Source organism: Thalassophryne amazonica, chromosome 3 (genome assembly GCF_902500255.1).
Source record: "Thalassophryne amazonica chromosome 3, fThaAma1.1, whole genome shotgun sequence".
Taxonomy (NCBI): domain Eukaryota; kingdom Metazoa; phylum Chordata; class Actinopteri; order Batrachoidiformes; family Batrachoididae; genus Thalassophryne; species Thalassophryne amazonica.
In genome coordinates, this window is record NC_047105.1 from 102662546 (window position 1) to 102686089 (window position 23544).

Here is a 23544-nt window from a genome sequence, read left to right on the forward strand (position 1 = left end):
GCTGAATTACAAACAAATAAATGCGCGGTCTGGCGAGGTGGAATAACGGTGCGCTCCCAGCAGCACAAACGGTCCGGAGCCAGAATAGTTCGGACCCAAGGACCCCGCCGACACCCCGCAGGTGGCCGCGACCAACCGAGTCTGTGAAAGAAGAAACCATCATGTGAGTCCACCACTGGTACGGTCTCTGCATCCATGATGATGAGATGGCTCTCTAGATGACGATCTCACCCGTCTGGTCACAAGGTCGAGTCTCTGGCAAATACACACTGTGTACTCCAGACTTAAATGCAACCATGCCCCAATCCATAAAGATGCACCACAGCTGTGAGTCCTGATGAGCTGGAAGGTGAAGCTGAAGGAAAAACAAAAGACAGAGAACAGAAGACAGAAACAAAAGGCAGCCAGGCACCCCAGCCATACAACAGCACCCCACCCTCATGGGAAGCCTCCCGGCGACCACACAAACCTGGCCCAGGAAAAACACCCCCCTCCAGGGACCATGGCTGGAAACAGTATCTGCATTCATCTTCCAACTGAATCTTCATTTAACAGAACTGTTGACGTCTTCACCTCTGACTGCATCTTTGCCTTTGTTTCTGTCATTCAATTTGCACAGGTGTGGCCAGGAGTTCTTGAACCTGTGCGGTCAGCCTTTGTCCGACCATGTTTAAAGTCTGTTTAGTCATAAAACAAAAAAGACAAACACAAACAACCAAACCACCCCCCCCCCCCCCCCAGAGGACCGTCCTATCAAACCAGGGGAAGAGGAGAAAAGAAAAACACAACCCAAACTTAAGCTTGCAAACAAAAAACGCTAACACCCCCCCCCCCCCCCCCCCGGACGACATGTAGGGACCAACACCCCCCAGAGGACATCCCGCCAGCTCCAGGAGTAATAACCACAGCCGAGGTCCCTCTGGGATCCAAAGTCACCCACGGGGACTCCCAGCGCCTCCCAGAGGACCGTTCCATCAAACCCCAGGAGACGCCCCCCCTCATGACTAACAGACCCAGCCCCGGCCGTCTATGGCTAGATGGACCGACAGCCCTTTCCCCCCCAGAGGACACCACAGTCACACCCTGAGGGCGGAAACTGGGGGGAAAAACAAAAGAAAAAAAAACATACAAACAAAACAACCCCAACCCCACCCCCTCGGCGCAGTGGAAACTGGAAGTACGTCCAGTGTCACCAACCACGACTATACCCCAGATGTCAACCGGGAGGAGTGGAACAGCGGTAATGGCACACGGCACAAAACGGCACCACCCCTCCGACTTCCAAACCAGCCACCAGCTGCGGGTATATTCCACTGCCCCAAACCTCAGCTACGCCGATGGCAGACGGCTCAAAGGCGCGCTGAAGCCGGAGATGGAACAGGGAATCAACAAAAAAAAAAACTCATGCTGCTTTCCCTGTGCGCAGCGACGTGTAACACACAACCAAAATGTGCTTCAACTAAATTACGCCGGAGCTGACACAACAGACGCAGTAGCTATCTTCACCCGGGGAAACGGGGCTACAACTGTAACACAGGAAGCACAGCGACCCGTGCCACAGAACTCCGCCATGCGCGTTCACCCATTAAAGACACCCTCATGCAGCTCCCGTTTTACCTCTTATCCGGTCGAAGTGTGACGCGAAGCCGTCGCTATTCACACTCCACAACAACCCACGGATAAGGCAACAACACAGGAACACGGCTGCAAGAGAGCTCAAATCATTATTCAATAATGGGTTCTCCGACACACACCATCCGGGCGGAGAGCACCCGCAACTGATCCGGATAACTTCTGACATCTGCTGCCGGCTTCCCGGCGCAGAACCGCCTCTGCTACCGCTGGGTCCGTGATGTGTTGGCCAGAGACTACTGTTATGTGTCAGACGCGGGCGGAGGACCGGCCAGCGTTTGAAGGACCCAGTATAAAATAAGCAGAGCATGGTTCAAAGGATAACAGAATTTAATAACATAACAGTGAGTGCTGAATTACAAACAAATAAGTGCGCGGTCTGGTGAGGTGGAATAACGGTGCGCTCCCAGCAGCACAAACGGTCCGGAGCCAGAACAGTTCGGACCCAAGGACCCCGCCGACACCCCCCAGGTGGCCGCGACCAACCGAGTCTGTGAAAGAAGAAACCATCATGTGAGTCCACCACTCCACACACAGAGAGACCACTCAAAGGTGTACATAAACAGCAAACACTTCCTGGCTTAATCACCAATCAGCTTCCCACCCTGCAGGCATGGAACACCCAGTTCAATTCTCCACTGCAGTGGAAGCTGATTAAACGACTAACATAACAGCTCAATATAATAAGGTGTGAGGGACACCACATTTACTGACTGTACTCATGTTAGTCACTAAAGTACCTCAGGAAGTGTGCTGACGAGCGTGAGACCTCACCCCCTCCTCTTTCACAGACCATGGCATCAAACCTGGTACGGTCTCTGCATCCATGATGATGAGATGGCTCTCTAGACGACGATCTCACCCGTCTTGTCACAAGGTCGAGTCTCTGGCAAATACACACTGTGTACTCCAGACTTAGATGCAACCATGCCCCAATCCATAAAGATGCACCACAGCTGTGAGTCCTGACGAGCTGCACATGACAAGCTTCAGGTGATCAGGGTGAGGTCCTGATAACTCAGCCACACAGCCACTCAGTCCTGAATGCATGCCACCTGGAAGGAAAAACAAAAGACAGAGAACAGAAGACAGAAACAAAAGGCAGCCAGGCACCCCAGTTTTTTGAAAAACTGAACCCTTTAATTTCCTGTTAATTCCATAATTTTTAATGTTAATTTACTGTCTTAATGTATTTATAAATTGTTTAGGTTCTTGTTATCATATACACACTATTATTATTATTATTATCAGTATTATTTTATTTTATTATTATTTCTATTGTGTCATATGATTTTTAAATGGACCACAATGGAAATAAGAGTTTTCACTTTCTTGTATCAGCCATGTATTTTTAACGTGTTTGCAATTATATTACATTGAACTTATTAAATGAAATCATGCATAAATGCACGCATGCTTTTAATGTATAGATGATTTACCACCCCCTGCTGGAATGCTGTGTGAGTCCAGAATGTAATTAATTATCAACATCCATTGTGCATTCTTTGTTATCTAATATCGGTAGTTTCTCCAAAAATGTTAGTCCTATTAACACTCCTTTTTGGCGGCGTTCATCCTTGACCCAAAATACATAAGCAATGGCAAATGTCAACTCTCCCCAGTTTGCCTGTGATCAAAGTTGCACACACACACACACACACACACACACACACACACACACACACACACACACACACACACACACACACACACACACACAACTATTTGTCTTGTCTGCATTCTGGCACGACCAGGTGCTTTTGCTTTTACACACCCACAAACAGAGATGGTGGCGGGTGGCACGGTGGCTTAGTGGTTAGTACTGGTGCTTCACAGCATGAAGGTCATGGGATCGCTTCCCACCCTTTCTGTGTTGAGTTTGCAGGTTCTCCCTGTGTCTGTGTGGGTTTCCTCCAGCAGTCAAAAACATGCTTACTTAGTGTCTGCTCCTTTCTCTGCCCCTGACCAGGTAGCATCTATACATCTGGAGTTGGTCCCCAGGCACCAGACTGTGGCTGCCCACTGCTCCTAGTGGTTGGATTGTGTCTAACTATAATTTGAATGGGTTAAATGCAGATGGCAAATTTCATTGTATGTATGTATATATGTACAATGACAAAAAAGGCTCTTTTCTGTTCTATTCTATTCATCACACTACACTTCTCACTCAAACACGCAGCTGCATTTAGTTATGTCCACTTGCTACCTCTCTTTAACATAAAGAGCTCTGACAAGTTTTGGATGTTGAACTCAACGTTACAAGTTGAGTTGAGTTGTAAAGTATTATTTACTTAATTAACTTAAGCTGTCTGGTGAATCAGTGTAGATGAACGGCATTGTTTTGTTCAAAGTTGTTTTTTGTTTTTAAGGTTTAACCTTGACTATAAACTCCTCTTGGTATTCCCTGGAGTATGAGTACCTCTAGCTGACAATCAATAACATAAGAGGACAACTCAAATAAAACCAGCAGAAGTGATACAGTAACTGTCAGAGGATTTGGACTTGCCATCAAACAGACGTCTTCCATCATATCATAAGTTTGACAGCAGCAGCCAGAATCACTCTGTCACAACAGCTACCACAGGCGACTCACAATCATCATCACTAAACCACCACAACACTTTACAACTTCTTCCATTTTTTTTATCCCCTCATCAGTATCCCACTATGCTATGTTAGGAGGCTAATGAGCCTATTCAGCTCTATTTCCTGTAATAGAGCCATTAGAAGCGGGAAAAGGCGTTTCTGATTGCACCTAAAATAGGTTTTAATACTAAATATTCAATTGAATTGAATTACACATTACAGGCATCAGTGAATTCACAGCAGACTGGTGGGATATATGAGTCTTTTACCAGAGAGTCGCTGTGTTGTAGGAATTTGACACAGTAGATTTAACTTTGCCATATTATAAAAGACAATACAATCAGCCAGCATAATAGCTTCACTTTAACAGCCTTGTTAAACAGAGTCACATATTACTCTGTTGCAGTATCGCATACAAAAAGGTTTAAATATGGGAACGCTATTGCAACTGCACAAGACATATATGGGATAGGAATGCGAGAAAAATGTGTAAAGGTGATATATTTTCTGCAGTATGTCCACATAAGGCAGGTTTTAAAGGTTTCATATTTCAGTATTTCCACAGAGGATTGACTTATTGGCTTGGTGGTCAGGCGTAAGAAGACCAACTTCTTCCCAATATCCAAGCCTAGTTTGGGTTGGACTACCACCATAAACAGAGTATGGCTACTTTGGTTTCAGTCAATTTGGCCATGATTTGTTCAAACACTGTCACATGGCATACAAGCACTATGTTGTTCCTCAGTGGTTCCACTAAACACAAAGGAATAGAATTGCAGATGTGACAATATATTTGGTTACTCAATTTTCTCTTTCATGTGGACCTACAAAATGGTAATCCTGTTTTCTGAGCTGTGCAGTTGGTCCAACTGGGATTTTGTATACAAAATTTTATCGAGTATCACATACTGTACATACATAGCAGATGAATGTACAGAAGCGGTATGGATGAGTGACTGTCTGTACTTGAAGATCAAGTGACAGCCTTTTCACCAATCATAGATAAACAAATTATGGAAAACAGAGTTGGCCAAACTCCACTCTAAAAGCTGTTACTATGTTCTACTCAGTGTTTTTTTTTTTTTTTTTTTTTTTTTTTGTGAAACATTTTTACACTTAAAAAAAAAAAAAAAAAACTCAGTTGAATATACTTGATGATTTTGGTATATCTAAGTAAAAATATTAAGCATATTAGTCCTTTCCCAATATTCTAAATGAAATTTACCAAACAAATTAAGTATATTTCAAAAAATATAATTTGATAAGCAAATACTAATGTATTCCACTGAAATAAACTCAAATAATAAACGTAAAGTTAAGATAAAATTAACTGTTAATTGTTTTGGCATTTCATTTGTTACATACAACTCAAACAATCAACTGAATGTGTTTCAAAGATTTTATTAAGTTGGTATAGTTGTTTCTTACAGTGTTACATAAACAAAGCCACTGAATTACTTTTTTGAGTGTATATCCATTTAGGACACTGGCTTGGAGTACTCTCTCCTCCATATATACCACTATGAAAAAATTGAAATACTCTTCAGACAGAAAAGAAAAGATGGCATTCTGAGTGTTCATGTCAGCACTTAACTTGTGCACAGCACTCTTCTATATGTAAGATGGCCATACACTACATCATGATGACATGATACTCCATAATGACAGCACGGAGGGGAAACACACTCCATATTACAACATGTATGGCGTAAGTGCAACATGAATGTGTGTGCTCTTGAGATGGGGTTTCATTGTGGCAGTATCATCAGGTTAAAAAAATTCTGCAATACGACTGCTAGTGTGTTTTCCAGATCACATCACCATGCGTATTGCATGGTATTACATAGAAGCATGCACGCTATGACAGGCAGAGGCAAATGCATACAGGGGTGTACAATCACCCACACACAAACGCTACACATCTGCACTTGACAACACAGACATAATAACACAGTCATCCTTACCAAATGCTGCAGCATTTATAGGTCCACTGGATATCCATACAAATGTGTGTGGAGAGGAGACAAATGTTAATAAAAAATTAATATAGAACTAGGTTTGATTCCTGCTCACGGTGTCTGTGACCTTTGACAAGATGTTGCATCTGCAGTGTCTTGGTCCACCCTGCTGTACCAGCCATGGCAAGAGGAGTGATAGATGGTGATTTGGTTTACGCTACAGACTCAGAGAGATAGGTAAGCACAGGTGCCAAGGGGCCTCAGGGACTATATACGACACAGAATAGTTTGATTAAATCGAGTTCAGAAAAAAATTATTAAATAAATTCAGCAGTCTATATGGCCAAGGCATTTATTCATACATCTGGGCAAAAGCTTGTCTGGGGTGTTTGCTCCCAAGCATCTCTTTGAACAAACAAAATAGACTCTGTTCTCATTAAATGTATTTCTGTCTTTGCTGTTATACCCATAAACACAGAATAATGGCATCTTTCACTCAAGATGCTCAACTTGGCACAGTGCACACAGCAAGCATATGCTTAGTATGTGCACACAAACTAATCAATACATGGGAACTAATAGTATCCCATCCTGTGCACCGGCATGGACTTCCAAAATTTCCTGTGTAACATATTGTCAGTTGTGTTGGTTGCATGGCCCAAGCAGAGGGCCAGCCCTTTGAGTCTGTTCTGCTTGAAGTTTCTTCCTCAAATCATCAGAGGGAGTTTGTCCTTACCACTGTCACCTGTGTGCTTGCTCTAGGGGTTGATAAGGTTAGAACGTATTTGTGTGTAGCACCTTGAGGCAACTTTGTTGTGATAAATGAAATAAATTGAATTATCTCATGCACACACAGTAACATTTTGAGAGCTTAATACAGTAAAAAGTGGAGCCAGTATTTGTTTTCTCTGTGAAAGGGACCACAGATGGGACTGCAAACAGTTGCCTTATCCTTTACCATTTGGAGAGGACTGTGATATGGGAATACCCCATAATGTGTACGGTGTTATTGTGTAGTTCTTCTGCAATACACATGTGACACATGTATGATATGGCAGTATCTTATCATTGTGTAGTGGATGAACAACCTCAGACAACAGATGTCCTTCAAAATGTAAAAGGTTCCCATCTGTCCAGATTGTTTTAAGTCACTATTCTTTATATTTCAGTCTACTATATGGAATGTTTTAACTAAGAATAGTGTTGGCCCGTTCATCTGCCAATGGTGCATTTACACATAACGACGACAAGTCACAAATGACACGAAGTATACATTCTTGGCCGCTGATCACGAATGAATGTGATGATTTGGTGCAGAAGTGTCAGGTGCCCCCAGGAACTGTTAGGACCTGTTAAGATGCATTAGGATTAATGGCACGTGTCACTGGCGAATTATTACGAACCATTACGCACGGTCAAGAATATTGTCAAGCGCTGCTGCGCAGCGCAATCTTACATTCTGTCACAATCTGTCAAGAATGTTTTGAATTTGGGCGTAGTTGGGCTCTGGAGGAGGTGCAGAGATGTCTGGCTGCACGTGAGTCTCCTCTCGCTCCTCTGGTTCCTCTGGCTCAGACTCGTTCTCCCACTCATCAGTTACAACAGCAGGTGGAACACCTGCAGGAGCGTCCTGAGGAGCTTCAGCAGGAACCGTGGAACGACACTTGGCTGACTTTGCGTCACTGTTCCTCTTCGGCATACTGCGTACGGCATACTCCATACGCTGTGGAGCCGAGTTTAATTGTGCGCACGGGACAGAAAACAATGATCCGTCGTGGCGCGCAGTGAAATGTGACGCCGCGTTACAAGTTGTGTCAAAACTTGTGACGCCGCGTTACAAGTTGTGTCAAAACTTGACAGTTTCCGTGTCACTTCGTAATAACGCGTGACAGTTTGGGCTCCAAGAACCATCACAGGAACCACTACGAACGTTGTCACGTTCTATTAAGGATCACTACTCATCAAGACGGATCGATACACTCAGTTGCGACCTCCATGACATGAGACGAAATGAGGGTGGTGTGTGACATTCGTGGAAGATTTTTTGACAGGCAAAAACATGCTCCACGAATATCAAGAATATCACGCACCAACATGCACTATTAAGAAACCTATTCAGATGCGTTAAGTCACATTAAGAATGTCAGGAATGTGTCACGAATGACAGAAAAATGACATTCGTAACGTGTCTTGCTTATATGTAAACGCACCATTACATTACGCAGAGCAGTTTATAGCCACAAGTGCTTTAATATTTTAAAGCTTTTATTGTGATGGACAGTTAAGAAAATTACATATCAAACTTTTCACAATGTGCTTACCAGGGCTGTGCAATATTCCAAATTTTAGACTTGTATTTCTGCATTCTGCTTGCTACTACAGTTCAAAATTCAACAGAAATTCAAGACGTGGATTGTAATATGAGTATTTTTAAATTCGGTTCTAAATTTTGCACAGCCCTGGTGCTTGCAGGTTGCAGCAAGGAAGCAAAAACGGTTGTTGTGCACAACAGCTCTGTTTGGAAGACATGAATTGTGTTGTTAATCATCTACGTAGCTTCACACAAAAAGGGTCCATGCTGATGGTTGAAAGTTACTGTTGAAGAATCACAATACTATTGTTTAATTTAGAGTTTTAAAATGAGTGATGTATCCACATTTTTTTCAAAACATCCTTAGGAGCCCAGTACACTTAAGGTCAGCCATGAGTAATGACCCTAAGGTGTTTTGCTTCACCCACCCCGAACCCTCAGTGTGTCTTCTGTGGTGTGATGTCAGCATCATGATGTATGAATGTGTATAAAGGGAGATGAAGTCCAGCAGAGAACTCTCTTAACCTTTGACTTTCTAATAGTCATCAGCTCTCTGCACACACACAGGATGCCCTCAGAGGTATTAGAAAGACCTCTTATGAGGAAGTGAGTGTGTCAGAGAGTTTGTCTCCACAGGTGATCATCAGGTTATTGCCTGTACATTAGATTTAACACATACTTGTTTTACACAAATCACTGAGGGAGATTCTTACATTTTAAGGGAATAGCCACGCTTTCAAGATGTGTAAAACTTTCATTCATGTGTGTAAACACTCTGCTAATGAAGATGTAAGTAGGAATACTAATCTCCTGGTGATTTTTATGATAAATAATTTGTCATATTGTCTATAAAATGCAAAATAATGTAAGCACTTAATAGTCTTTCTTAAGAATCAAGCTACACAAAACAGAAGTACTGAATTTGTGCTGATATAAAACAGCTTTTGGTGAAGGAGGACTGTGTGCAAGTCATTATTCTGCAGGAGCTGGAACCATTAAATAAAAATCCCTACGCAGTTACAGTGATTATTAAAATTCTTTGAACCGATTCCACTGTTTGGTACTTGGGACAGTGAAAAAGGTTACTCACAGTCATCAAAACAGTCAAATAGTTCTTTTTTCTGTCAATTTTATTGTCTATTTCAGATGTATATTCAGGGGAATGGAAATTAAGGCAATAAATTACAGTAAGTGGCACTTGGCGTCTTTGCAGGTATGATCTGATGCTGTGTGTCTTTTGATCCAAGAGCTCTATGGTCCCTGTAGGTGCCATAGATGGAGTTTTTACTTGCACTGTTCTCATATAATAAGGTTACACTTTTGCAACCATTGAAGCTTTTATGTGGTAATTTCCTTCCACATCATAAAAAAACAATAAATTAAACATGATCCCCACCATGTTTTATCTGTAAAAAGGCTATGTGCGTATTCAGCTGTGGTTCAAGTGACCTGTACATACTGTAGGTCGAATCAGCTGAACCACAACTTGCATTTCAGCACTCAGACAAATGATGCACCACAGCAATAAATAATTTGTATCAGCTACAAAACATTTTCATGCAGTTATGTGTATTTTCTTTTTTTACATTTAAATTAGTTATAATTCAGATGTGACATCATCGGAATGTCTGGTAAAAGATTTCCAATGTGGAATGCAGCACTTGGTATTTAACAAGTAGGGCCTTTATTGTCATTGTATGTACAGTTGTATGCAAAGGTTTGGGTAACCCTGATAATTTTCATGATTTTTTTTTATAAATCATTCGTTGTCTGGATCAGACATTTCAGCTAAATATATCATATAGCAGACAAACACACTGATATTTGAGAAGCGAAATGAAGTTTCTAGTATTTACAGAAAGTGTGCAATAATTATTTAAACAAAATTGGGCAGGTGCATAAATTTGAGCACCCTTGTCATTTTACTGGTTTGAATACATTTAGCACTAATTATTGGAACACAGATTTGTTTTGGCAAGCTCACTGACCCTTGACCTCCTTACACAGGTGAATCCAATCATGAGAAAGGGTATTTAAGGTGGCCATTTGCAAATATTTCTCCTCTTTGCATCTCTTCTGAGTGGCAAAATAGGAGCTTCTAAACAACTCTCAAATGACCTGAAAACAAAGATGGTTCAGCATCATGGTTTAGGGGAAGGATACAAAAAGCTATCTCAGAGATTTCAGCTGTCAGTTTCCAGTGTGAGGAACATAGTGAGGAGAAAGAAATGGAAGGCCTGAAGTGGCAGGCCAAGAAAAATCTCAGATAAGCTGAAGGGAAGGATAGTGAGAACAGTCATAGTCAACCCACACACCTGCTCCAAAGACTTACAACATGATCCTGCTGTAGATAGTGTCTCTGTGCATCATTCAACTATACGGAGCACTTTGCACAAGGAGATGCTGTATGATGCTGTAATGCAGAGGAAGCCTTTTCTGCGTACACGCCACAAACAGTCGCTTGAGGCATGCTAAAGCACATTTGGACAAGCCAGCTTCATTTTGGAATAAGGTGCTGTGGACTGCTGAAACTAAAATTGAGCTATTTTGACATACCAAGGGGCAGTATGCATGGTTGAAAAAGAACACAGCATTTCAAGAAAAACACTTGCTACCTACAGTAAAATTTGGAGGTGGTTCCATCATGCTGTGTGGCTGTGTGGCCAGTGCAGGTACTGGGAATCTTGTTAAAGTTGAAGGTCACATGGATTCCAGTCAATATCAGCAAATTCTTGAGAACAGTGTTCATGAATCAGTGACAAAGTTGAAGTTTGGCCGGGCTGGATCCTTCAACAAGACAACGACCCTAAACACTGCTCAAAATCTACTAAGGCATTCATGCAGAGGAACAAGTACAATGTTCTGGAATGGCCATCTCAGTCCCCAGACCTGAATAGTATTGAAAATCTGTGGCGTTCGTTTTAAGCGTGCTGTCCATGCTCAGAAGCCAACAAACCTGAAATGTTTTGGAAAGAAGAATGGTCCAAAATACCTTCAACCAGAATCCATACTCTCATTGGAAGCTACAGGAAGCGTTTAGAGGCTGTTACTGCACTTACTTCTGCAAAAGGAGGCTCTACTAAATATTGATGTATTTTTTCTGTTGGGGTGCCCAAATTTATGCACCTGCCTAATTTTGTTCAAAGAATTATTGCACACTAAATCCTATAAACTTCATTTCACTTCTCAAATATCACTGTGTTTGTCTGTTATATGATATATTTAAATGAAACTGCTGATCCAAATAACCAATGATTTATAAAGGAAAATCATGGAAATCATCAGGGGTGCCCAAACATTTGCATACAACTGTACATGGATACATGCAATGAAATTTGTCCTCAGCCTTTGACCCGTCCTAATTACAGTTAGACACAATCTGACCACTGGGAGCAGAGTGCAGCCACATTCTGACGCCCAGTGACATGAGGTGTAGAGATGCTGGCTTGGTCACAGGCAGAAAAAGGAGCAGCCCAAATGTGCATGTGGTAAAAGAGTTCTACAATTATTATTATTATTAACATTTTGAGAAATAATGCATCCGTAACACCTCAAAATGTAGTTTTTGAGCAAAAGAATAAGATTATTTTACAGTGTGTCATCTCACTATGTGAAAATGACTAAAATAAGCTTTAGTTTGCCAGAAGTCACATGAGAGCAGTGTTGGGGTCATTATTGAAAAACAAAATATATTACCCACTATTTTGCAACTAAAAATTGTCAAATGTAATATGGAAAATATCTTGTTAGGTCATAGGTCAAACATTTTTACAGTTTTACAACATTTAAGAGATCCATGTCTGTGTTTAATTAACCATTGTTTAATACTATGGAGTGTGTTAGTATGGTCTCCTATTTAACACACACACACACACACATTTTTGATATTTATTAAAGCAAGTTACCATGACTTGCAGAAGTATTATCTATTAAAATTTGCAAAATTTGTCCAATGCACAATCTCTCCAATCACATACATAGAAGCCAATAATTCCTTCACAGTTGTCGTGTGTGTCTTGGTGGCTCCAAAAGTAGTCTACTTTTTTCACGCTCACTTTACCATGGTGTTTGTAATTCTTAATAATTGATGTAACGAAAGTCTAAGACATACTGAGTGACTTGGAAATCTATCTATCTATCTCTCTCTCTCTCTCTCTCTCTCTCTCTCTCTCTCTCTCTCTCTCTCTCTCTCCCGACTCATCTAAAGAAAACTGGCATAAAACTCATGAGTTATATGTGTAATACCAAAGGATGCCATTACTTTATGCAACCCATCAACTTTGCTTTTATATTTTTATTTAATTAATATGAAATTGTAGAGATTTGGTTTCATTTTGAGTTTAATGAAGATAATTTTAGGATTTTTATTATACAGAACCCTGAATTACGTTTTGTGTTTGAAATGGCATAAAAAAATTAAAAAAAAATTTAAACATTTAAAAGCCCAAGGGGGCGAATACTTTTGTATTAGGTACTGTCCTTCTCCAAAAAAAAAAAAAACTGAATCAGCAGGTGTTTGACTTGTGTGCACAGCAGCCAGCAGCAAAAATATTGAAATTCTTTACTCCACACATTTAGCCTCCACTTTATATGACTTATCTTTCATTGAAACAGGCATTGTCCTCCTGAATAGTCCATCTGCATGGATGCTGACAGACAAACACTGTTGGATTTGAAAGAGTTTAGCTGCTTGTTCACTCATTGTGAGACTAAATAAGGTTACCAGTTTGCTGCCGGTTGAGTTCATGCTGCTTTGGGGGAATGTAGTAATATTTGCACACACTCTTAAGAACTCTAGTGTGATTGCTGAATTTAGAACAGTAACACAGTGCATTCAGAGACAGGTAACCCTGCACAGTAAAATCACCAGTGTAAAACTAACACTGACAGTGTACATATGGTCCCACTCTGACAGTGTACATATGGTCCTACTCTGGTCAGAGTGCGACCATATCTACACTGTCAGTGTTAATTTAACACTGGGTTTTTACTGTGTGGCTTCAGTGACTGAACATCCTGCAATGCATTGTTTCTACCTGTGCAGTATTTGGTCAGACTTTTTACTCATTGAAGCCGGGAATACCTCATTACATTACTGCATTATTGACAAATGTGACTGCACCAACACTGCTCGAGCTGAGATTTGATTTGTTGTAAAGTGACTTTAATTTTTAACCAGTTTTTCCTCACATTTAAATCACTTTCTCTTTAGCTGACCCTCAGACATTTCAACAAATTTGGTCTAAATTGGATCAAAACTCACGCTATTTTGTGAAACACAAGCAGACACAGGAGTAAACAGTACCCCCTCATGTACTATTGCTGTGCACTGATTTAACAATGATCCTGGCCTATATTTGGATCAAAATCTGATCAGCTCTTCCTTTATTCAAGGCCTACATCTCCATCCAATTTCACTGAGCTTGACAAATGTCTTTATTAAGAGTCAGACAAAGGAACAAACAAACACATTCTCTATATTAAGGATCTATTTTGAGCTAGACAAAAAAAATGAATGGGTTCTTCCTTGGGCCATGATCCAAACCTCCACTAAGTTCGGTGGAAATCATTGATGCATGTTTTGTTTGTTTCTTTGTTTGGTTTTAGTAATTTTGCCAGCCAAAAATAACAAAGACAAAAAGTCCTGGTTGCTCCTGTTTGCGTGGGTTCCCTCCAGATGCTTGGACTTCCTTCTGCTTTCAAAGATATGCATGCAAAGTGAAGTGGAAACTTTAAATTAACCTTAGGTGTGAGTGAATGTGTTTGTCTGTCTGTATGTGTCCTTGCGATAGACTGGTGTCCTGTCCAAGATGTACCCCGCCTCTTGATCTATGACTGCTGGGATGGGCTCCAGTTCCCCCGTGACCCTTAATTGGAATAAGAGGGTATAGAGAATGAATGATTGCTTCATGCTGGTTGGATCTGCTACAAAATTTAATGGAGTCCTTACTCTAGCTGGTCAAAAAACTGAATGGGTTCTTCCCTGGGCCATGATTCAAACCTCCATCAAGTTTGGTGGAAATCACTGATGCATGTTTTGTTACGTCCGCCAAGGAGGTTATGTTTTCGGTCACGTTTGTTTGTTTGTTTGTTTGTCTGTCTGTCAGCAGGATAACTCAAAAAGTTTTGAATGGATTTTGATGAAATTTTGTGGAGTGGTTGGAAATGACAAGAGGAACAAGTGATTAAATTTTAGTGGTGATCCGGATCACGATCCGGATGCCGATGCTAACGCGTTAGCATGTCTATGGCATTTTCAATGTTAAAAGTTAGCATTAAGCAGTTGCAGCTGTCATCACGTTCAGGTGCATTTGTTTTCAAATTGTAATATTTCTTAAATTTATTTTTGTTTATATATTAATAATCTAATGATTACCTCCGCCAAGGAGGTTATGTTTTCGGTCGCATTTGTTTGTTTGTTTGTCTGTCTGTTTGTCAGCAGGATAACTCAAAAAGTTTTGAACAGATTTTGATGAAATTTTGTGGAGTGGTTGGAAATCACAAGAGGAACAAGTGATTAAATTTTAGTGATGATCCAGATCCTGATGCTAACTTGTTAGCATGTCTATGGCATTTTCAATGTTAAAAGTTAGCATTAAGCAGTTGCAGCTGTCATCACGTTCGGGTGCATTTGTTTTCAAATTGTAATATTTCGTATTTTTACCTCCGCCAAGGAGGTTGGAAATGACAAGAGGAACAAGTGATTACATTTTAGTGGTGATCCGGATCATGATCTGGATCACGATGCTAACGCGTTAGCATGTCTATGGCATTTTCGATGTTAAAAGTTAGCATTAAGGAGTTGCAGCTGTCATCACGTTCGGGTGCATTTGTTTTCAGATTGTAATATTTCTTAAATTTATTTTTGTTTATATATTAATAATCTAATGATTATTATATACAATTTTAGAGAAAGAGACAAAAAGAAATAGATCACTGTACAAAGGAGGGAATCTCTTTAGGTCAGTGACCCTATGGCCTTGTTTAGAGAAGTGTTTCATAAATGTTAAAAAATTCATATATTTGCAGTTTAGTTGAATAATAAATTGAATTTTGTCTCTTATTTGTTTTTGTCTATAAGCACATGCAATATCAATATCAGTGCTCAGATGACAGTAGCTTCTGGGAAAGGTGCAAGTTGCAATAAACTGTGATGCCAAGCGCTAAGGATACATGCTATCCAGTCACAGCAGATGAAACTTTTTTTACTACTGAGCAAACATTATTGTTAGACTTTTTTTGGTTCAATGATTCCACGGCGTGTAGATGTTATGGCGTCAGTGACCCCATGGCCTTGGCGGAGGTTTGCACTCTCTGAGTGCTTCTAGTTTGTTTCTTTGTTTGGTTTTGACAATTTTATTGGAATGATGATACAAAAGGATTTGGAACGTTGCTGGAGACACAGAAGGCAGGAGACACAGATTGGACCTGAACAGGTGTAGTGACAGTAGACCGGAACCAGGTAGCCGCCCATAGAGTTGACAGGGAACTGGAACACTGGGGAACAGACAACAAGACCAGCATGAATGCTATCTATCAAAGATAGAGAGGCCAGGTACCAATTACTGAGTTTCTAGCGAAGGTGGAAGGGCTGCACCAGAGCCTACAAGCAGGTGCAGTGATTGTAGACAGGTCCGGTAATCAGCTCCATGATGCAGCGCCTTGAAAAAACAGAAAGGGAAGGGGAGCAGAGCAGAGAAAAGACTAAGGCAGCACAACAATTCAGCTGTCATCGTTGCAATATGAATTTGTTTGTTTGTGTTGCTTGTTTGTTTGTTGGCTGGTTGGTTCATTTTTGCTTGTTTGCTGGTTTGTTTTGAGGAGGCAGATTTTATTCATGTTGAGTGCAGATTACATTTAAAAAGGATTTCATGAGAACGGAGCTCCACCATGACCCCACACAAAAATAAATTTACCAACATTCTGTGTCCTCTGTGAGGACAGTAAACCTGCAAAAGCATTACAGTGCATTATGGGAATTGTCCATCTGACAAAGTGTTTACACAGTAAAAAAAAAAAAGGTTTGAGGACCATTAAATGTAGAACCTCCAGGTATGTGTACTCAGTGCAGTGTAACATGCTTCCTGTTGTGAGTGTACTCAATTTTTGTCCTGTAAACAGTACAGCCAATCATAGAATAGAATAGAATAGAGCCTTTATTGTCATTGTACATACATATATATACATACAGTGAAATCTCTCCTCTGCATTTATCCCATCCTAATTACAGTTAGACACAATCCAACCACTAGGAGCAGTGGGTACCCACAGTTCAGCGCCCAGATTGTGTCCAAAATGTCAGTTATTCCAAAGATAAATAACTATAAAAACATTTTCCAAATAGAAGATCATGCAAAAACCTGGTGCTATAATTCATAAAGCCCAAACAGACCATTAACAGTTTGGACTCTCTGAGGTAATCCAGTATTACTCACGATGTTTCTGATTCCTAACAGCTAGTTGACGTCAGAGGAGAGGTTGTTGTAGACAAACATCACTGTGTGCAGGATCTTTGGATTTTGTGGTGGGGGAATGAGGTGCAAAGTGGTGGGGTTTGTCCGTCTGTCCATCTGTCTGTCTACCTCAAGAAGTAAGAAATGTTGCCAAAATTTTGTGTGCAAGTAGTGCTTAAGTCAGGAAAGAGCTGATTGAGGCAGATCCAGATTAAAAAACTCTTCTTTTAATACTTTCTCTTACGTTTATCAGTTTCTTGGGATTTCAAGAACTTGCTTTGTGACATCACAAAAATCAATACGGTGCAAACATATCACAAAGATTTATAGTCCTGTTTAATGGCAGTTGGCCGTTATTTCCCAGGTGTGTGCGTGCGTGTGTGTGTGAGAGAGAGAGAGAGAGAGCAAGAGAGAGAAGGAAAAGCAGCTGGACAGGTTACTTGGATTACTTTGGAACAAATTTGTCACAGGTCAAGGTCAAGCAAAACTTTGTGACTCTAAACTGACCGTAGGTGTGAGTGTGAATGTCTTTGTCTGTCTATATGTGGCCCTGCGACAGACTGGCGTCCTGTGCAGGGTGCACCCCATCTGTCGCTCCATGACTGCTGTGATAGGCTCCAGCCGCACCCCCCCACCCAGTGAGCCTGATTAGATTAAGTGGGTATAGAAAATGAATGCTGTAAGTGACTTCATGATGATTCATATATAGTTTTTCAAAAATAAAAGCACCTTACTCAACTGTGTGCGGTCCTTTGCATGTACTGCTGACAATAAATATTCATAATGCATAACAGACACTGACATGTCAGTGTGAAGAGTGTGCATCCCTCTTGTTCCCCATCATGACACCTATGAAGTGATGAGTTGTGTAAGGAACACCACAACACTGGGCCCTCAGCAGCAGGTGATGTTCAAGACACTCCTGCTGTGTAATGTTCTTCATCTCTTTCTGAAGTTGTCACAGCCTCTAACCGTGATGTCTGGTTGACACTATCGTTGTTATCAAAGATGGCAGCAAACGGTGGTCAAACTGAGGCAACGTGCCCGTGAGTCTCAGTGTGTATGAATAGCACCAGAGGTTCTCTTTGTTTCAGTCATGTTTTCATGTTGACAGCATTAATATGATTTATCCTTTCTGGCCTGGCCTTGTGTTGACAGTGCCTACACAGAACCTTTTCCAGTGAACTCTGACGCCGCTGGACTGTTAGCTGAGGAGGACCACGGGCGCACGTCAGAGGAGGAAGAAGGCATCGTGGAGCAAAGTTATGACAAAGAGGTAAGAAATAAATCAGAGACAAATGAAAGTGAGCAACAAGCCACAGAGCAACTCAACAATGCTACCAGATTCTTTTGAATGTTCATGTTTGTGTTATTTATTGTCAAACTGGGTCTCAATTTGGACTTTTTGGTTATTACATCCCCCACGATGTAATAAAATCATTGGCGTTTATTTATCCACCCTCGCTGTGTAAGGGAGACATTCCGCAGAACGTTTCTCCCGGCTGCTGTAAGACTGTACAATGAACAATGCTAGTACTGTGGTAACCATAGCAACCAGGACAATAATCATGTCATTACCTGCTGTATTTATTAGGTGCAGTAATTTAACTTATGGTGCAAACTCAAGTCACTTTACCTACTATATTTTAACCTGTCCATATTGTAAATATCAGAGTAACTTATCGTACATTTCACGCTGAAGTCACTTTATCTGATCACTTTTACATCCCGACAGTGCAGCACTGAACTGAACAATGGTAGCCTTAGCTTTACCTGGCACTCAGTGCTTTTTTAGTTCTTGTTTTTTAAGAGATACTTGTTTGTTTTATTGCATGCCCTTCTGTCTATTCCTACTGTTCTATGCTGCGATGTGACACTGAAATTTCCCCATTGAGGGATGAATAAAGGCTTTCTTATCTTATTTATGGGTGATTCTTTAACTACGGGCACTATTGGCCTTGTAAATGTAATTTCCACCACACCATTGCCTTAAAATATAAAGTGCCTTGGGGCAACTGTTTGTTGTGATTTGGCGCTATATACATGTGCTCTGATGTCACAGTTTATCTCCATAGAAACTACCCAAACAATCTTTCATACAAACTGTTTAAAGGGACATTACAGTGTTGTGATGGAAATTATGGCAATAGTGTGGGACTACATTTTGTTTAAAAAAATCACAACAGTTGTATGACATTGAATACCCCAATTATGTTTTGATTATTTTACTGATATTTTATTCAGAGATATTTTAAAACATTAGAAAAAATGTTTCTTTACCATTCATTTTTATCATTGAAGATCAAAAGTCTGGGTGTGGGACAAGCACAAAACGGCAATATTTGCATATAATGATGCTGAAAAAAGGTGAAAAAGTCATCATAGACTACTAGAACAAATTTCTTAACACACTTTCATTGTAAAGATGACTATAAAAGTGTGAAATTTCCCCTTTTTTCTGTTTTTCACACAATATGATCAAAGTACATAATAAGTGCCCGTAGTCTAAGAATCACCCTTATCTGTCTGTCTGTTAGCAGGATTACATCAAAATACTGCACGGATTTTGATTAAATTTTCACGACAGATAAATATTAGGAAATGGAAGATTCCGCTGAATTTGGGAGGTGATGCAGATCTGGATCCGGATTCTGGATCAAGATTTCATTTTATATAGGCTTTGAAGGATTGCATCAAAGCTACTTTACGGATTTCCACAAAATTTGCAACACAGATAGATATTAGGGCATGAAAAACTCCATTGAATTTGGGAGGTGATCCAGATCCAGATTCTGGATCATGATTTCACTTCATTTAGGTTTTGAAGGATTACATCAAAGCTACTTCACGGATTCTCACCAAATCTTCACCACAGATAGATACAGTATTAGGGAATGGAAGATTGTACTGAATTTGGGAGGTGATCCAGATCCGGATCTGGATCCTGGATCAAGATTTCATTTTATATAGGCTTTGAAGGATTACATCAAAAGTACTTTACAGATTCCCACCAAATTTGCACCACAGACACATATTAGGCCACGGAAGACTCCACTGAATTTTGGAAGTGATCTGGATCCAGATCCAGATTCTGGATCAAGTTTCACTTTATATAGGCTTTGAAGGAATACATCAAAACTGCTTCTCACTAAATTTGCACCACAGATAGGATTAAAGCATGGAAGACTCCAATGCATTTTGGAGGTGATCCGGACCAAGACTGGCGGTTGTTAAAAATCTTTGATTGCTCTTGTTTTAGGTGCTCTTCCCACATAGTGCAAATCTGGTGGAAGTGCGCACAAAGTGTGCATCAAGCAGGAATCGTATGAAAAACATGTAAATTCGTAGCTGTCTCCAAAGCCTCTTACACCTGTTGCAACATTTATTTGCACATACCAGCGGCTGAAAGACAGAGTGTGTACTGTGCAAGCTCATTGAACCCTCTTACGGCAGGTGTGGGCCAAATTCCAGCTGACACACATGAACATCTAACACCACTCGCTTGGCACTTAGTAATTCTGCCAGCCAAAAATAACAAAGAAAATGTGTGGCCATTCGTACTATCATCATGAAAACAGTCAGCAGACAATCACTGTCGAGCTGGCAGTGAAATTTGTCTACTTGCCCCACGACTGTGGAGTTGCCGAGTGCACATGTGATGTGCCAGAGTGTTGGCTCCCCCCCACAACACGTGTGCGTGTGTCGCACACACCCCCAACACATGCTTGTGTGTGGTTCACCCCCCGCAGGAGAGGCATCTCTCATCTGATCACATACTGACACATTGGTCTGTGTGTTGAACGAACGTGGGCGTGGCAGCTGTTGATAACTCTGGTCCTGGACATCAGCACTGCAGAACACGTACCATGTTTTGACGGACACGCACGTGTGTCTGCTTGCTGTCCTCACATTGAAATACATAAAAACATATATCGCTTTTGTGACGGACTGGAGATCGTGCACATTGACAGGCTGTTCCAGCTGGACCAGACCACCAGTTCATGTGAACATGCAGCAGTCGATCTGAACATCACGTCTGTCTGACAGGACAGTGAGCGCCTCAGGACCACATCACAGGCCAACAGTATGACAAATATGCCCCTTTCAGTCACATATCAGCAGAAATACGCTGTACCAAATGCCGTTTGGTCAGTTATCACAGCGCTTTTTTCTTTTTTTTAGAAAATACCTTTATCTGCTTGTTGATTTTAACCATTTCACAGTCCTGTTATGAGACAGTGGTTGTGGTGCAGTGGTAAAGTTTCTATTTGGTAATCAGGGTGTGTGGGTTCAAATCCCATAAGTGGCATTTTTTTAACCAGGGTTATTTAACCACACGGTTCTGTATTGTGTCCCCTTTTATGTATTATTTATATCAACCCAATGATATTCACTAATTGTACAGCTGGTTTTTATTTTATTTTGCTCCACATCAGCAGCGCAGTGTGGTGCAATTCGTCCCACAGTGCGAGCAGATGCAACAGCTCACACTGTGTTCCTGCTCAAAAGACACTGTCGCGTGCACAAACCATCGCACTGGGATCGTACACGCCTGCCTGTCAGTGCAATGTTTCGTGGTGCGCTAATTCGAACTGTTTCACGCTGTTTCATCGTAATTCGACTAAATTTGCACTATGTGTGAAGGGGCCCTTTGAATTCTATGCAATGGATTCAATTAAAAATGAGATTACACAGGAGAAGAAAAACAAAACTGATTAATAGGCTACTGAAATCTGCCATATATTCAGGTGGATAATTTCCAATATTCCGTAAATATCAACAGTCATTTACCCCAAGAGCCTCACTCACATCATGTGACATTTCCTCTTTTTCTTCTTCTTCTTCAAAGCCATGACTGAAATAATAAAGAGAACACAAAGAGGAAGTGGAACAGAGTGAAAGATACTAGCTCTTCCCGTTAAGTAGTGTGTTTTGAGGAAATGTGGATCTGTGATCTTTTTGAAAGCCTAAATGGTCTCAGTGTTATGCTTCAGCTCAAATGTTTTCAGGACTGTGATTAGCCTCTAAATCAGTGTGCAGCATTGTGTTGTCGCCACACATGTGGCCGTTCATAAATAATGCATCGCCATTTAAAAGTGCCATATTTGAGAAAGTCTTTGTGTGTATTCTACACAGTAATTAAATAATCTGTCTTATTTTGACAGCACACCCCTAAAAAGAGTCATTTTGCTTTTTGATCATTTTTGTCAGATGTGTAGCCTTTTGTCGTTAATGTTTGAGTGGAACAAAAGCCCGCAGAGAGCTTTTAAACATCAGCTGTGTTCTGTGTTTTATCTCCTGCTGTTCTTTCTCCCTCATGTGCAGATTGATGGACGATCTCGAGCATTCTACGTTGCCAAAGAGCTCATTGACTCAGAGAGACTGTAAGTAACCACCCTCGAGGATGTACCCATATAGTCAGGATGATAAATATTTGGACATTGTTACAATTTTTTTTTTTTTTATGTTGCCTCTCTGCACCACCACAGTGGAGGTGAAATTAAACAAGATGTGCTTCAAGTGTAGCTTTAATTCAAAATATGGCATTAACCATTTAAGAAATACAACGATTTGTACACATAATGCTTGAATTTTGAGAGCCCATAAGTAATTGGACACCATGAATGAAGCTGAGTGACGAATGTTGGATCAAGACAGGGTCAAGGCTTTCAGAGGCTTCCTGGACTCAGCCATCAGAAGTGCATCTCTATGCGTTGAAAGTGTCATGTATTTGCTTATCTCGGTACTGACAGTGATGTCTCTGGGTCCTTGACCTTTGAGATTGAGACATGCCTAGAAAGAGCATATGAAGTCATCAGGTCGCTACACAGAATTGTTTGAGGATGCTGATAGCTTTGCCGGAGAGCAAAGGCACATTTGTACTTTAATAATTGACTATTTCTGTTTCTGTTTTCTGTTTCTTCTGTTTTTTCCCAGCTTTTGTAAAAACCTTGTAACTGTTAGAATGGCCCAAGAAGTGGGTCACCCCCCCACACACACACCTTTGAGTCTGGTCTGCTTGAGGTTTCTTCCTAACCTTACCCATGTGAAGCACCTTGAGGCAGCATTGTTGTGATTTGAGGCTATATAAATAAAATTTATTGAATTGGGTCTTGATGCTTCCAGTGTTACTGTATTGTTGTGAACCCTTTACACCAACCATCAGTGTTGCCACAGTTATTTGAAAAGTTACTTTATTAGTTATTCTTTACAGTTACATTTTACAGTTACTTCATTGACAGCTGCAGACAACTTGTCAGCAGCTGCTGAATGTAACTAATAAAGTAACTAGTAATCTAACTTGGTTATTTTAAGACTGAGTACTCAGCATTTCCCTGGGGGTGAGTTTAACAACAGAGAATCAGTGAGTGTAGCACTTGTGCACACTACAACATGTGCTGTTACTTAACATTTAGACCTTTAAATTCCAACCATAACAAATTGGACATTATTGGATACAGATGAACATGGATTACTGACCCAGTTTTGGAAAAACTACAACAAAAATGTGGTTATTTCATTTTATTTTCTTTCTTTTTTAATTAGTTCATTAATTTGGGAGTTTGCAAAGTGTACTTTTGTTATTAAAGTTTCTTGATTCCTG

The 23544-nt window shown here is 40.7% G+C and overlaps 1 protein-coding gene across 1 annotated transcript in view; it reads left to right on the forward strand.

The window, feature by feature from the left end:
* Positions 1 to 23544, forward strand: part of fgd5a (FYVE, RhoGEF and PH domain containing 5a) — a 158118-nt gene that overhangs the window by 33789 nt on the left and 100785 nt on the right. The window contains 2 exon segments of the mRNA XM_034167182.1: positions 18099 to 18216; positions 22266 to 22324. Coding sequence (XP_034023073.1) covers positions 18099 to 18216; positions 22266 to 22324 — 177 coding nt within the window.